The sequence below is a fragment of the Sus scrofa genome, chromosome X, assembly GCF_054392235.1.
Source record: "Sus scrofa isolate SSC_HxYL_T2T_F1_AM1 chromosome X, Sscrofa_HxYL_maternal_Yorkshire_Landrace_v2.0, whole genome shotgun sequence".
NCBI lineage: Eukaryota > Metazoa > Chordata > Mammalia > Artiodactyla > Suidae > Sus > Sus scrofa.
Window position 1 is genome coordinate 99,281,476 of NC_139401.1, and position 16,091 is coordinate 99,297,566.

Sequence of the window (16,091 nt, forward strand, 5' to 3'; positions counted from 1 at the left end):
TAGTCGGATTCATTAACCACTGTGCCATGATGGGAACTCCCAGAAACTATTCTTAAAAAAAGTTTTTTTTCAGAGTTCCTATTGTGGTGCAGCAGAAATGATCCGACTGTTATCCATGAGGATATGGATTTGATACCTGGCCTCTCTCAGTGGGTCAGGGATCCTGCATTGCTGTGGCTGTGGTGTAAGCCAGCAGCTGTAGCTCCGATTGGACCCCTAGCCTAGGAACTTCATATGCCGTGGGTGTGGCCCTGGGGGAAAAAAGCCAAAAAAAATTTTTCTTTTCATTCCCAGGATCGCATAACTTTCTTATTGTGAATGTAAGATGCCCTTCTTATGAAATTGTAGTATTTTTATGTGTACTTTTTACTCACAAACTAGGTTTTACTTCTACATAAATCAGTCTGTTATCCTTTTTAATAGTAGCTTGTGGTAGGTAAGCTAGCTTTATCACAAAAAAGTTATCTTTTGTATAATTTCTTTTACCCCTGGATATTATTTTTTTCTGTATATTTGAGGGAAACACATGCCATAAATTTTATATAATCCATTAAGGAAGTTCATTCACTGAATGAATATTTACAGAATATTTGCTCTCTTGGACACTAAGAATATACATTAAAGAGGAGAGCCTAATTGATTAGATGAAGAAGTAATAGAGTGGAGTCAAGATTATTATAAATTTCTGGCTGAGGTATCTGGCTTGTGTTATTTCCTGAAACAGGTAAGATGGTAGATTATGAATTTAATGTGGTTTATGTTGTTTGTTTTTGCGAAAATTATACCATTTTTCTTTGCCTTAATTCTCCATCTATAAAATGGAGATAATAGTAAATACCTCATGCTGTCATTGGGATGATTAAATAAGATAAAATACGGAAAGAGTTTAGAATGAACTCTGGCACACAGAAAACACTCAATCCATGTTTGCTATTATTGTCATTGCTGTTGAGTGTTAGGTACCTGTGGGATATTCAAGTGGAGATCTTTAAGGCAGGTGGCCCTGTCAGCCTAGCTTTTAGGAAAAAAATATGTTGATATTTGTGATTCTCCAGAGTAAGAGAAAGGGTCAGAAAAGGGAATTCAGAGTAATACCAATATTTAAGGGACAGGCAGGGAGAGAAGATTATTCCACAAAGAAAACTAAGAATGATTTTTTTTTTATCCAAATATGGGCAGGCAGCATAAACGAGCTTTTTTAAAAAGTTTGACCTGCAGAAATAGATGCACTACACTATTTTCTCTGTGAGTGTTTGCAAATTACAGTAAAATCTAGGTAGTTGTAAGGATTAAATGACTGCCTGACAACCAGGAGCAAAGGATAAGCACTCCACAAATGTCAGCCTTCCCTACCATCTGTGGTAGGAATTAGGTAGAGCACCCCCCCCGCCCCCCGCCACCCCAGGCACCATCTCTTCATGGAAGCCTTCTATAGTTTCTACTGCAGGAAACTTTCTACCTGTCAAAGGCTGGGGATTGCTCTTGCTGTTCTTTGTGCCTCTGCCTAGTAGCTGCCCTTCTACCCCCCTGGGTATAGTATTGCTCTGTCAACTAGATAGGACTACAAGATTGTTTGACTGTACTGTGAGGAAATTTCAGGATGTATTATTTATAGGTTATACAGTTTTTATTAATACCAACACACTTAAGCTTTTTAGCATTCTCTACTTTCCATTTCTTGTTTGTTCCTTCCTTATCTATAGCCCAGGTAGCAATTTTGCTTCTGAGAAAATACAGCTCTCTTCAAGCATTATCCCCAAGTTTTGGCAGAGATAGGCTCTAAATACCAGCAGAGAGCCCAAAATATAGCTGGGTTTTCCACTTATGGAAATCTGCTCGAACTAGATTGTTTTTTTCTTTTTTTAGCTTCCTTTCTGACTGGCACTTGTGATCAGATTTCTACTACTAGTTCTGCCAGGAATGGGCTATGTCATGATTTGAGGCAGTCCAACTCTACAATTTTTTTTTTTTTTTTGTCTTTTGTCTTTTCAGGGCTGTACCCACGGCACATGGAGGTTCCCAGGCTAGGGGTCTAATCGGAGCTGTTGCTACCGGCCTACACCGCAGCCACAGCAACACCAGATCCGATCCGTGTCTGCGACCTACACCACAGCTCATGGCAATGCCGGATCCTTAACCCACTGAGCGAGGCCAGAGATCGAACCCACAACCTCATGGTTCCTAGTCGGATTTGTTGACTGCTGCACCACGACGGGAACTCCAGCTCTATAATTTTTGAATCTTTTATTTCTCTTCTCTTGCTCTAGTTCCTTAAAAATAATGGGACTGAGGTTGATGGATATGAAATTATCATAATTCTATGAGTAATTAAAAGAATTATAGATGTATTTATAGAAAATGGAAAGTACAGTAGGATGTCAATAATAATTATTGTCAAAGCTAACAGGAATGTTTAGACCTACCATTAATTGGCTAACATTTGCTTCACTGGCTTTGAAGTAATAAGTGAAAACTGACCAGAAGTAGCCTTTTCAAAGCACTTATATTTATTAAAGGATGATTCAACATAATCAATTATTCAATACAAGATTATCTAAGCTATCTAGACTAAACATATTACTTTAGTACTCCTCTTTCTGTCTCTCTCTCTCTGTCTCTCTCTCTCTCACACACACACACACACACACACAGGAGTTATGAATAAAAGTCTGCTGTACCTTAACCTCCAGGAATATGTGCCTCTAATGGCCCGTTTGTCAGTTGCCTTGTAGGTATGGATGCTTTCTTTTTCTCATATGCCACCGAGGCTGTCACCATTGATAAGATCTAGTAAGAAGGCTCCCAGAATAAGGTCTGGAGCCTCTGGCCAGAGACCCAGCCTTCAAGCCTTAGGAAAGTAGAGGAACTGCTTGTAGCCCTGGACTTGGAAGCACTCGCCATGGAGCTGTGAACTCTTGGGGTTCGTCTACTTAATAACAATGAATTTGCTGTCTTTGATCGGATCCCCTAAAGATGTTGGTATTCACACTCAGTATAATTGACTGTATGCAAATTTACTAACCCTAATGTGTCCATCTAGGGGTATATTAGTATACACGGGGGCTGTGTAACCCCCACCTCTCTGGTGGTACAGAAATGCACAGCAGGCAGCCTTTCCTGATAGATGCTGATAAGATGTGGTAGATCTCACAATAGGTAGGCAGCTCTCCTATGCTGGTGTTGCTAAGTGCTCTGGTCAGAACTGGGACTTGAGTCACAATTCAAATAGTAATTCTGAGTAGAGGAATTCGTGGTGTATTTTTTTCCCTTTTTTCTTTTTTCTACAATAAACATGTATTCCTTTTCTGTATTAATTTTACAATCAGAAAAATCTATGAAAGTCTTGATGCTATACAGCCTTTTTCTAGCTAACTTATCACTCATCAGCTAATGTATTCCATTCTGAATAATTCTGCAGCTCTCTACAACATCCTGAAATCTTCTCTGATGTTTTCTTTTTACCCTTCTTCGTACCTTGTACCATACTTATTTCATGTGACCCCTGCAGACCTGGTTTCCTGCATTTATTGCTGTCTTCCCTGTTAAATGCTTGATGTCAGTATGTTTAAATACACTTTATCTCTGATGTGGTTTTTTTGCTTCTACAAGAAATAAAGAGATTACATTACCAAATACGATATAAATTCAGAGTGGCTTCTGTTTTTCTACTCATGTCTTACAGGTTTCTCCATGCTAGTGGATACTCTGAATTTAGCATCATTAAATTAAATTAGTCTTCTTTGGCTAGTCATTTGATGTTTTTGAATCTCAACCATGCTTGGGCTAAAAAATTCACCAATGACCCTACCTTTTATTTTTGTTCAATTGCAGGGGGAGAGAGGATTTCCAGGTTTGGAAGGCCATCCAGGTTTGCCTGGATTTCCAGGTCCAGAAGGGCCTCCAGGGCCTCGAGGACAAAAGGTATGTGCCAAATTGCCAACCAGTAACACCAAAGCAATTAAGCCATCTTAATGTGGAACAGGTATCAAATCAATTAAAAAGTTACTGAATTATAGGAAGTAACTAATACTTAAAAAAAATAGAATGGCCAAGAATCTTTATTGTTTTTTTTTTTTAAATATCTTAATGTTACCATCGTATTCAAATGCTTTGGGAAGATGCTCTTAATCGTATGTGGTTATTGGGATCCTATAACAAAAATTAAGTTCTGTTAGGGAGTTCCCATTGTGGCGCAGTGGCTAACAAATCTGACTAGGAACCATGAGGTTGTGGGTTCGATCCCTGGCCTCGCTGAGTGGTTTAAGGATCCTGCATTGCTGTGAGCTGTGGTGTATGTTGCAGACGCAACCCAGATCTGATGTTGCAGTGGTGTAGGCCGGCAGCTGTAGCTCCGATCAGACCCTAGCCTGAGAACCTCCACATGCAGTGGTGCAGCCCTAAAAAGCAAAAAAAAAAAAAAAAAAAAAAAGTCCTGTCAGGAGCTCAGCTGAGCTGGAGAGGGCTGAACTGCCAGGTGTCAGAATACCATTTAAGACAGCATGCCAAAATGAAAGTAACAGTCAGGCCTTTAGTCACTTACTGTCATAGTTAGTGTGTATAAGCAAATCGTAAACCCAAGAAAGCATGGACTTCCCCAGTGTTCCATTAGTCTGCATGGAACAGTGCCACTGAGGGTCAAATGGATCAGCCCAGACATGGGGAACTGTTTCACTGCTGAGAGATCTTGGAGCAAAAACCCTGCTGTGTTTTAAGCACCTGAGGGTGGGATGGGAGAAGGGAGATGACAAAGGGTTAGGGGTAAAGAACTCAAAAGTCAGAGTAGAGAAAAATCGTCCTCAAGGTTTCCTCTCTCGCGCAATAAAGAAGTCTTCACCAAGACTCCAGATAAAGAGGCTTTGTCAATGCAGATATGCGTAAGAGCATCACCAGCCAAGGGGATCGAGTCCTTGACTGCAGCTCCCTTCAGAGACTACCATGCATGGGCTGTGCACTAATTCTGGTGTGGGATGGACAGCTTTCCTCTCTAAGGCTTACCACAAGGCCTTTGTAATTGCCTATGATGATGGGATTGCCTGGAAGATCACACACAGGTCTTTAGCCAGGATTCAGCTTCCTCAATTCCATCTCTTGACTTTTCAGGACCCAAATGAAAAGCAGGTTGCCCCAACATGGAGCCGAAGGGGTTGGACTTTTAGGAGTTATATGAAAAAATGAGTAATCAGTCTGAGGCCACCTTGGATCATGGTTATGATCAAAATTATTCCAATCAAGCCAATCAGGCCTACCTGAAGGAAAAAGTATAATCATAAGCCCCAACCATTACCACGCCAGGAATAGATGGCCCATACCACATGGGATCTAATGTAGAGGGCCAGGAGACTTTTTTCTAAAGTCTAATGACGGACTGCTTTACCTCGCTAGTTCTAGTGATATTTGTACATGAGGTTCTGGCAATAGCAAGACCCTTGCTTGGTTGACCAGCAGGAAGTTGAAGAGTAGGCTCTTACCCAACACCATTCAAGCCAAGGAATTGAGGCTGTTCAGTTGCGCTTCTGAAGCTGAAGTGGTATCATTAATGACTTCAGGAGATGTCAAGGACAGGTTGCACCCAACTTTTTTTTCCTAATCGAATGACCCTGAAAGTGGGAAAAGTTGCCAGGAACATATGCCTGAGTAGAGAGTCAGTTATACTACCTGAGAATTCTCCTGAGTAACCATAGTCTACCTGGTTTGGGAGTTCCCTTCTTACTCTATTGTGATGAGCTCAATGTGGGGGAGCTCTTTTGAATACTTGGAAGTCTCTTATCAAGGCACTGTATGTACATGTAACATCAATAGGAAAGTCGAAGGCTTGGCTTTTACAAAAGAAACACCACAAAGGAGGGGGCATACAGTGCTGCCCATGTCAAAGTCATTGATTACCTTGGGGCTCAACCAGTGAGAAGTCACTCCCGATGGGCAGAATCCTTGAGTGGCGTTGGAACATTTGTGTAAGTTAGGGGCACATATGGGGAAGAAGGCTGCTGCTCTAGAGGTCAAAATAACTCCAATGGCACATCCCATAGTCTTTTTCCCAGATGCTTCACTTAATCCCATCTCAGACATGAACAAGTTGACACCTGAGGAGGTGTTTTATTTCTGTAGCGTCAGAGTCCAACTGAGGCAACATAAAAGGTCCAGTGTGGTAAAGTTGAGACATCTAAGCTACTAAGAAATTCCCTGTTTAGAAAAATGCCCTTTGGTTGTATTCAGTGACACAGCAGTCAGACGTTTATCTCAGAGTGGGTGATGGGTGACCTGTCTACCCATTTGTCAAATGCAGAGTGGCGGCAGCTGTCTCGGGCAGGGACAGGGATAGGAATATCACTGAATTTGGTGAGGTGGAAGTCACATAGGCTATGCCGTGGGAGAGAAAGTAGGGAATAGATTCATACACGTTCCCTCTTCTGTACCGAGGCTCTTAGATCCAAAGATAACTGTGGTCCTATCAGTTGGGAATACTTTTCCCCATTGACTTTAGTGTGGGCAGTCTTTCCTATACCATGAGCAAGGATAGCACCTTATATGCATGTTAAGATATGGAATGGGAAGAAATAATAGTGAATTTTAAGATGGGGAGAAGTTTCTGGGTTGTTTCTTTCTTTCTTTCTTTTTTTTTTTTTTGTCTTTTGTTGTTGTTATTGTTGTTGCTATTTCTTGGGCCGCTCCCACGGAATATGGAGATTCCCAGGCTAGGGGTTGAATCGGAGCTGTAGCCACCGGCCTACGCCAGAGCCACAGCAACGCAGGATCCGAGCCGCGTCTGCAACCTACACCACAGCTCACGGCAATGCCGGATCGTTAACCCACTGAGCAAGGGCAGGGACCGAACCCGCAACCTCATGGTTCCTAGTCGGATTCGTTAACCACTGCACCACGACGGGAACTCCTCTTTTTTTTTTTTTTTTTTTTTAAATGGTTCTTTTGGCTCATTTTCCTTTACTATCCATATTAGGCAGATAAGTGAACTGATATATGAAAGGGCCAGTTCTCTTCATTTTCCTGGAAAAGTGGTTTTAAAACCTTTTTATTCCCCCCAATTTTATTTCATGAAATAGTGGCATATCATGTCATTAGAGCATTAATGGACATCAAATAGATATTTATCCAGTAGTCCTCTGAGTAAAGGGGGAAAATTACTTTATTTTTTTTTTTTTTTTTTTTTTTTTTTTTTTTTTTTGTCTTTTTGCCATTTCTTGGGCCGCTCCTGCGGCATATGGAGGTTCCCGGGCTAGAGGTCGAATCGGAGCTGTAGCTGCCAGCCTACGCCAGAGCCACAGCAACGCAGGATCCGAGCCGCGTCTGTGACCTACACCACAGCTCACGGCAACGCCGGAACCTTGACCCACTGAGCAAGGGCAGGGATCGAACCCGCAGCCTCATGGTTCCTAGTCGGATTCGTTAACCACTGCGCCACGACGGGAACTCCGGAAAATTACTTTAAATACATAAATACTTTAACACTAACCAGAGCATAGAGTGTGGGAATGGGCTTGAGCATAATATCTGAGGAGGTAGCAGTACACCAAGGAAGCTCTGTTAGATTGAACAACAGAAGGCACCTGTGCTAAATTTCCTGAATAGAACTTTCCACTGAGGAAGAAGCAAGACTCCAAATGACTGCATAGAATTTAAGTAGATGGGACATACAACAGAATTTCCTCTGTCTAATGAGGTACAAAAACATCAGAATGTTTCTTGTGCTTCCGTGAAATAGCAGAAGGATCAGCTGGAATTGAACACTAACTCAGCAGCAGTCTATGCAGACTGTTGGCTTGGGACATCTCAATGAATTCCTGCTTAAATTAGACTATCCCACCCTTCAATATCTTGGAACTAGAGCTCTTCATAACTTAGGCAAGTGCAGCCTTGTGAAAATGAAGTGGGAAGTCTTGGTCAGCTGAGGTTAAATATCAGCCATGTTAGTGAAATGGGTGCTTTGAAATAGAAATTAAGTTGAACCATAGATAAATAAAGTTGTATTTCCTGTATCTGAGTAGATGTGGGATTAGGGGCCAAGATTATTGCACACTGTGCTTGCTGAAAGGAGGCAGTTTTAATAAAGATTTATATCAATTTTTTTTTTTGCTTTTTTTTTTTTGAGGGCCCCACTGTGGTATGTGGAAGTTCCCAGGCTAGGGGTCTAATCAGAATTGTAGCTGTCAGCCTGCACCACAGCCACAGCAACACCAGATCTGAGCTGCGTCTGTGCCCTACACCACAGCTCATGGCAACGCCGGATCTTTAACCCACTGAGAGAGGCCAGGGATTGAACCTGCATCCTCATGGATCCTCATTGGGTTTGTTACCACTGAGCCATGATGGGAACTCCCTCAAATTTTTTTAAAAAAGCTAACTACATCAGAATTTTTGATATAATTTAGCACTAACTAGGGCCATTGTACAATAGTGTGATAATTTTTTATAAAGGTGTGGTTGTATGCAGTTTAAATTTAGAAAGCAATCCAACATTTTGCTGTGATTCCATTTCTAGATCCCTAACATGAGAAGGTTTCACTGCTTTCCAAACTTTCGAGATTCTGAATCGGAAGCACTTTCTGCTTCTATCTCCATAATGACGTCACGCTTCCCCAAATAGCTGAATTTGTACTTTTTTTGTGACTGCGTATTCTGGCATATGTGTATATGTTAAAAATCTTTTAGGATTATTCTTTAATCTGTATATTCCTGTATATGAAAGTAAAAATATATAAAACAAATATATAAAACAGGGATGTACAGGAATGTATACATAACAATTTCCAAAGGATTTCTTTATTCTTAAAAATAAAATTTAATTAATTTTCAATAGAAAATATATTCATTTGATTCCAAATAAATTAACATTAAAAGGTACACCATGAAAAAAAAATCCCCTTTCCACCTGTGTCAATTAGCCACTGAGTTCTACATATTCCTAATGGGTACTCACTTAAGGTATTTTCTTGTAAATATGCCCAAGAATTTTTTATGAACATGCATGCAGGTACAAATATACACATGCAATACATTCAGGCGCACGCACACACACATTTTTACCTCCTTTTGATTATAAAATGGTATCATATTCAATATGCTTTTTCTTTGTTTTTCACATGATATACATTGCAGATATTGCCATACCTCTTTACACAGAACCTCCTCATTTTTTATAATGGCATTGTATCCATTGTGTATATAAATCACAATTTATTGAGCTAGTTCCCTATTGATGTTTGTTTCGGTAGTTTTCAGCTTTCGCTGCCATAAACAGTGCTGCTAAGATGTGCAATTTAAATAGATTTCCTTTCCCCAATAAGGGATTATCTCTTTAAGATGACTAGAAGTGATACTGCCGGATGAGAACATACATGTATTTATATATATTTGTGAATATTGCCAAATTGCCACCCAAGAAGTTGTATGATTTATCCTTGGTTCAACAATATACAAGAAGATTGATTTCCCTATAGCTTTACCAACCCTAATACAACTTGGGTTCTTGCCCATCTGACAAATGGCCCCTCAGTGTACTTTTAGTTTGCATTTCTCTTATTGAAAATGAGATTGAGCATCTTTTCATTTCTGTCTACTGTCTATTTATATCATTTGCCCATTTTTCTTCTAGGTTGTTGGTGTCTCCATATTTCAATGAGCTATTTATATTTTTGGGAGATTGCCCTTGATCTGTGTTGTGAGTTGCAGTCATTTCCCACCAGTTTGTTATTTGTCTTTGCTGGGTGCGTGCGTGCGTGCGTGCGTGCGTGTGTGTGTGTGTGTGTGTGTGTGTGTGTTGTCTCTGTGTGTGCTTTTCAAAGATATTTTGTCGCTTTTGGGATTTTATTAGGAAATGCCTTCTCCACAGTAAAACTGTAAAATAATTCTCCATTTTTTTTCCAGTATCTTAATAGTTTTTTTTTAGTGGAAATGTTTTATCCATTTCTAATGCATCCTGGTATGGTTTGTGATTTAAGTTCCACTTTTATTTTTTTCCAGATATCTTCACAAGTGTGTCACAAAATAATTTTCTCCACTGATTTGCAATGCTACTTTCATTATATACCAAATTCACATGAATATGTGAATTTGTTTCTGGATGTTTTATACTCTTCCAGTGGTCTGCTTATTCATATATCTGAACAAAACTATTTTAATCATTGACGTCTTATGCTATATTTTTATATCTGACAGGACTAGTGTCCCTTCATTGGTCTTTTTTTTCCTTTAGAATTTTCTCAATGTTTATTTTTCTGTATAAACATCAGAGTCACCTTGTCCAATTTAAAAAAATTAAACCTGACCCCCTTGCTGTACAGTGGGAAAATAAAAAAAAAATAAAATAAAATAAAAAAAATAAAAAAATTAAACCCTGTGTTATTTCTATTTTTTTATTGTATCAAGTTTGTAACTAAATTGTTGATAATTGACTTTTTAATGTTGAATTCTATTATCCTGGAATATGGAATGCCTTTCTATTTGTTCAAGTCTTCCTTTTTGAACTTAAGTGCTTTAAATTTTTCTTCTTATGAACCTTTTGCATTTCTTAAGTTCATTGCTAAATATCTTATCTTTTTTCCATTATAAACTGCATATTCCGTATTTTCTAACTGATAGTTGTTTGTATGTAGGAAAGCTATTGGTATTTTCATATTTATTTTACATACAGTTACCTTACTGAATTATCAATTATTGATTACCCTTTCATTAATTATCTGGGGTTTTCCGTGCATATTTACAAATAATGGTAGTTTTGCCTTATTCTTTCCAAATTTTAGGCCTCTAATTTCCCTCTGTTATGCAACCATGTTAGCACAATCAGTACAATATTAAGGAATCCTTGTCTTATTTCTGCTGTTAGTGGGGAGACACACAAATATTCATTGAGCAAGTTGTTTTAAAATATAATTAGTTTTACTTTAATCTCCTTAGAGCTGCACGTGTTGAGAAAAGGGGAGATTATTAAACTTGTTCTAAAGCATGGTGTGGTAGGCAGAATAATTCCCAGCCCTTAAAGATGTCCAGAACCTAATCCCCAGAACCTGTGGCTATGTTAGGTCACATTGACAAGTGAAATTAAGATTGCAGGTGGAATTAAAGTTGCTAATTATCAAGGGATATTATTCTGGATTATCTGGCAAGACCCAGTATAATCACAAGGGTCCTTTAAATGTGGAAGAGGAAGGCAGAAGAGTCAGTGTCAGAGTGATGCAATGTTAGAAGGACTCATTCAGGCATCACCGACTTTGGAGATTGACGAGGCCCATGAGCAGAGGAATGCTGGTAGCTCTAGAAGCTAGAAAAAAGAAAGGAAATGAATTTTCCCCTTAGAGCCTCCAGAAAGTAACACAACTCTGCTACGAGAACTGTAAGATTGTATTGTTTTAAGCCACTAAATTTGTGGTAATTTTGCAAGATCAGCCTAAGAAATTAATGCCTCAGATAACCTTTTCTCCAAATAAAACTTTTCATGAAAACACCAAATAAAATAGATTTAAAAAACAGAGCTTGGGAGTTCCCGTCATGGCTCAGTGGTTGATGAACCTGATTGCTATCCATGAGGATGCAGGTTCGATCCCTGGCCTCACTCAGTGGGTAAAGGATCCGGCATTGCCGTGAGCTCTGGTGTAGGTCGCAGACCCAGCTAGGATCCGCATTGCTGTGGCTGTGCTGTAGGCTGCTAGCTGTATCTCTGATTTGACCCCTGGCCTGGGAACCTCTTTATGCCACTGATGCAGCCCGAAATAGACAAAAGACCAAACAAAACAAAACAAAAAAACCCACAGAGCTTCCCTGATTGAAGGAGGGCTTTAACATGGGTACCTTCCAGGGGAACTTCTGGGGTTGTGAGCTGAGTAGTTTGGAAGCGACCTGAGTAAAGCAAGATGTCCTAGTTTAGTAAAAATGATTTAGAGCCTCAGATGGTGGCCTACTAGCTGTATGTTCCACTGAAATTACTACCTATTGGAGCAGAGTTACACTTCTTTATTCCAGTTTTTAAAGAAACTACTTAATAAAACTTAGTGATGCACTTGTAATTAGAAAGGGGTAAATAAATTAGCACACATGTGGGCAGCCTCTTTTGTATGGAATCTATAGTAGAAGCTTGAAAGGAAAGCCTGTTGTTCTTTCTTAAGCTTTGCCAGCGCCTTGTAAAACATAGCAAAGATTTAAAACAGCAAACTCAAGAACCCCTTATATTTGGGTTCAAAGATGATGCTGTTTATTAGTAGCATAGCAAGCAGATAGACACAATATAGAAATTGCCCAGGGGTTCCCATCATGGCTCAGCGGAAACGACTCTGACTAGCGTCCCTGAGGACACAGGTTTGATCCCTGGCCTCGTTCAGTGGGTTAAGGATCCGGCATTGCTGTGAGCTGTGGTGTAGGTCACAGACGCAGCTCAGATCTGGCGTGGCTGTGGCTGTGGCGTAGGCTGGCAGCTACTGCTCTGATTCAACCCCTAGCCTGGGAACTTCCATATGTGGCCCTAAAAAGCAACAAACAAACAAACAAACAAAAACATTGCCCAGACTTTCAGCTCTTATTTTGTTTATGCATAAATGATTTGGGAAATATGTATACCACTATTTCATCTTTCTTAAGTAATTCATAATTAACTTTACAGGTATATAGTTTTTTCTACATGTAAATGGTTTTCTTCTCAGTAAATAAAGCTCTCTCTTAATTTTTAGTATATAACCTTACCTGAGTGCTTTCAGTCTCAGTAATTGCTTCCTCCTGGAGTAATGTTCTAACTTTCACAAAGGTTCCTAAAAGTTGTCTAAGTTTACAATCTAAAATTAGTTGTTTGAGGGCCGTTTTTAAATGAAAAATAACTAAATATGTTGTATTTTTCAGGGTGATGATGGAATTCCAGGGCCACCAGGACCAAAAGGGATCAGAGTAAGTGATGTTTGCTGTATCAGTTGCTTTGTTGGTCGAAACAGGGAGAAGCAAATGAAATGTTATGGGACACCTAGAAAAGACTCATATTGAAATCCCAAAAGAATAATGAAGTGTTTAAAATGTTGTATTTAAAAGTATAATACAATACACTACAATGTTATATTTAAGAGTTTGTATGTCTATAATGAGCCTTTCACTTAGTATTTTGATAGTTATCTTTATGTATCCAGATGCCTGTTTAAACTAGTGTAAGAAGATTTTAAAGTAACTTGTGGTTAAGAAATATGAAAGTTACTTGTGGCTGCCTGATGGGAGAGGGAGGGAGTGGGAGGGATCGGGAGCTTGGGCTTATCAGACACAACTTAGAATAGATTTACAAGGAGATCCTGCTGAGTAGCATTGAGAACTATGTCTAGATACTCATGTTGCAGCAGAACAAAGGGAGGGGAAAAAATGTAATTGTAATGTACACATGTAAGGATAACTTGATCCCCTTGCTGTACAGTGGGAAAAATAAAAAAAAAAAGAAAAAGAAATATGAAAGTGTTGAGTCCCAGTAGTTATTCAGTTTATTCAAATATATGTAATTTTTCAGTTTATTCAAATATATAATTTATTTAAAGCAGAACTTTCCAACCAGTTTGATTGTCTCAGTCCTCTGCACACAGAAGACTGGTCACCTCAGGTTGTATATCCTCCCAGTGTACCATGCACAAACACTATAACCTTATTTGCACATCGTAGAGAGAATAAGTTTGGGAGGCTCTATGTCCAACCACTGTGTTAAAGAAGAACTGTTTTGGAGTTTCCATTGCGGCGCAGGGGAAACGAACCCAATGAGTATCCATGAGGACACCAGTTCGATCCCTGGCCTCTATCAGAGGTGTAGGTCACATATGCAGCTCAGATCCTGCATGGCTGTGGCTGTGGCTGTGGTGTAAGCCGGCAGCTATAGCTCTGATTTGACCTTTAGCCTGGAAACTTTCATATGTGGTGGGTGCGAGAAGACCTGTTTTCGAAAGAATAGAACATTTCCTCAGTTCTAAGATGTATGACTTTTTCAAGTATTAGTGTTCTGGAAATCAGGATGTGTCTCAAAATTAAAGTGCACGTTTAGTGTACTTTTTTTTGGAAAAGCTTTTAGGTTGACATATACTTTTCAGTATGTATTAGGCTTGGGAGGAAACTATAGTTTAAAAATAATACTGGCTTTTGGAAAATCATATTTAAATTTTCGAAGCCTCAGTTTCTTCAGTTGTTAATTTAGAGGGTCAAACCAATATCCAAGGTCCCTTTTAGCTCTGAAATTCTGGGTTCATAGATTGATAGGGTCCTTGAATTTGAGTATAAAACATATGGGTGGTGGCATAGCATATTTATTTGGGTTACAAAGACAATTAAACATTCTGATCCTCTGATCTCCAGAAATTTAGTAGATGTACATGCTTTATATATGTTTGAGTTTGCTATACACTTTTTATTTTTATTAGAGTATAACTGATTTACCGTGTTGGGTCCATTTTTGCTGTACAGCATAATGGCCCAGTCACACATGTAGATACACGTTCTTTTTCTCATACTAACTTCCATCATATTCTATCCCAAGAGACTGTATATAGCTCTTTGTGCTGTATACTTCATAACAACATGTAGCCTGTCTTATGTGCTGCTAACAACTGGTGTGGTAGTGTACTAGGAAAGTTAAAATACCATTATGATTTCACTTATATCTGGATTCTAATATATGGCACAGATGAACCTTTCCACAGAAAAGAAAATCATGGACACGGAAAACAGACCTGTGGTTGCCAAGAGGGAGGGGGAGGGAGTGGGAGGGACTTGGAATTTGGGGTGAATAGATGCAAACGATTGCCTTTGGAATGGATAAGCAATGGGATCCTGCTGTGTAGCACTGGGAACTATGTCTAGTCACTTATGATGGAACATGATAATGTGAGAAAAAAGAATGTATACATGTATAAAAAATAGAATAGAATAGAAAAAAAGAAAAGTTCAAAAGAAACTCAGAGCCCTTACTTTGTTTTAGCAGACATGTTTCTATGTTTTTATGTAATTGAATATGAATACTCTCTTAAAGGTCTTCACAGTAATAGCTATAGCTACCATTCACTAGGTCCTAAGTGCTGTTGAGACTATAAAACATCTGTACATTCTATCAACTTCTATTTTCACTTGTCTGAGGGTGCTTAGAAATAGGTGGTCTGATAGTTCCTGCATCTGCAGGTCTCAGCTCACAGGCATGCAGATTTTAAAAGACTTATTATGGCGAATTTAAAGCATACATGAATGTACAGACAGTATAGTACAACAACCCCCTCCCCTGTCCATGGAGTCATTAACTGGCTTCAAAAATTATCAACATTTTGACACATTTGTTTCATTTATACCTCATTACTATTGTTTGGAATATTTTAAAGTAAATCCTTCACATCATTCATTCCACCAACGAATGCTTCATTATGTCTGATAACCACGTAACCATTATACCATTATTGCACCTCAAAAACTTGATAGGCGTTCCCGTCACGGCACAGCGGAAACAAATCCAACTAGGGACCACGAGGTTGCGGGTTCCATCCCTGGCCTCGCTCAGTGGATTAAGGATCTGGCGTTGCCGTGAGCTGTGGTGTGGGTTGCAGACATGGCTCGGATCCCATATTGCTGTGGCTCTGGCATAGGCCGGCGGCAACAGCTCCGATTAGACCCCTAGCCTGGGAACCTCCATGTGCCGCAGGAGCGGCCCTAGAAAAGGCAAAAAGACCAAAAAAAAAAAAAAAAAAAAAAAGACAAAGACATTTCATACCTTAATTTACCTGCTCCAAGTGCAGTGAAGACAACGCTCCCTCAAATAGTAGTCTAGAAGAGAGTTTGTTCTATAATGTTTAAAGAATGAGTTGCAATAGATGCAGACAATTGCCTTTGAAACGGACTAGCAATGAGATCCTGCTGTGTAGCACTGGGAACTATGTCTAGTCACTTATGATGGAGCATGATAATGGGAGAAAATAGAATGTGTACATGTAAGTGTAACTGGGTCACCATGCTGTACAGTAGGAAAAAAAAAGTATTGGGGAAATAACAGTTGATTACAATAAAAAAATTTAAAAAAAGAATGAGTTGCAATCATCACTTAGACACACTTTATCCATTGCTGTTCTCAATGTAATTCTCATCATTTCCTTAGG

At 39.3% G+C, this 16,091-nt stretch overlaps 1 protein-coding gene across 2 annotated transcripts in view; it reads left to right on the forward strand.

The window, feature by feature from the left end:
- COL4A5 (collagen type IV alpha 5 chain) overlaps positions 1-16,091 on the forward strand; it is a 224,922-nt gene that overhangs the window by 101,376 nt on the left and 107,455 nt on the right. For both annotated transcript variants that reach the window (XR_014835517.1, XM_021080780.2), the window contains exons 3-4: positions 3,832-3,921; positions 12,838-12,882. Coding sequence is in view for 1 of the 2 variants with exons in the window: in XM_021080780.2 (XP_020936439.1) it covers positions 3,832-3,921; positions 12,838-12,882 (135 nt within the window). In the remaining variant the exon portion in view is untranslated. The remainder of the gene's footprint in view (positions 1-3,831; positions 3,922-12,837; positions 12,883-16,091) is intronic.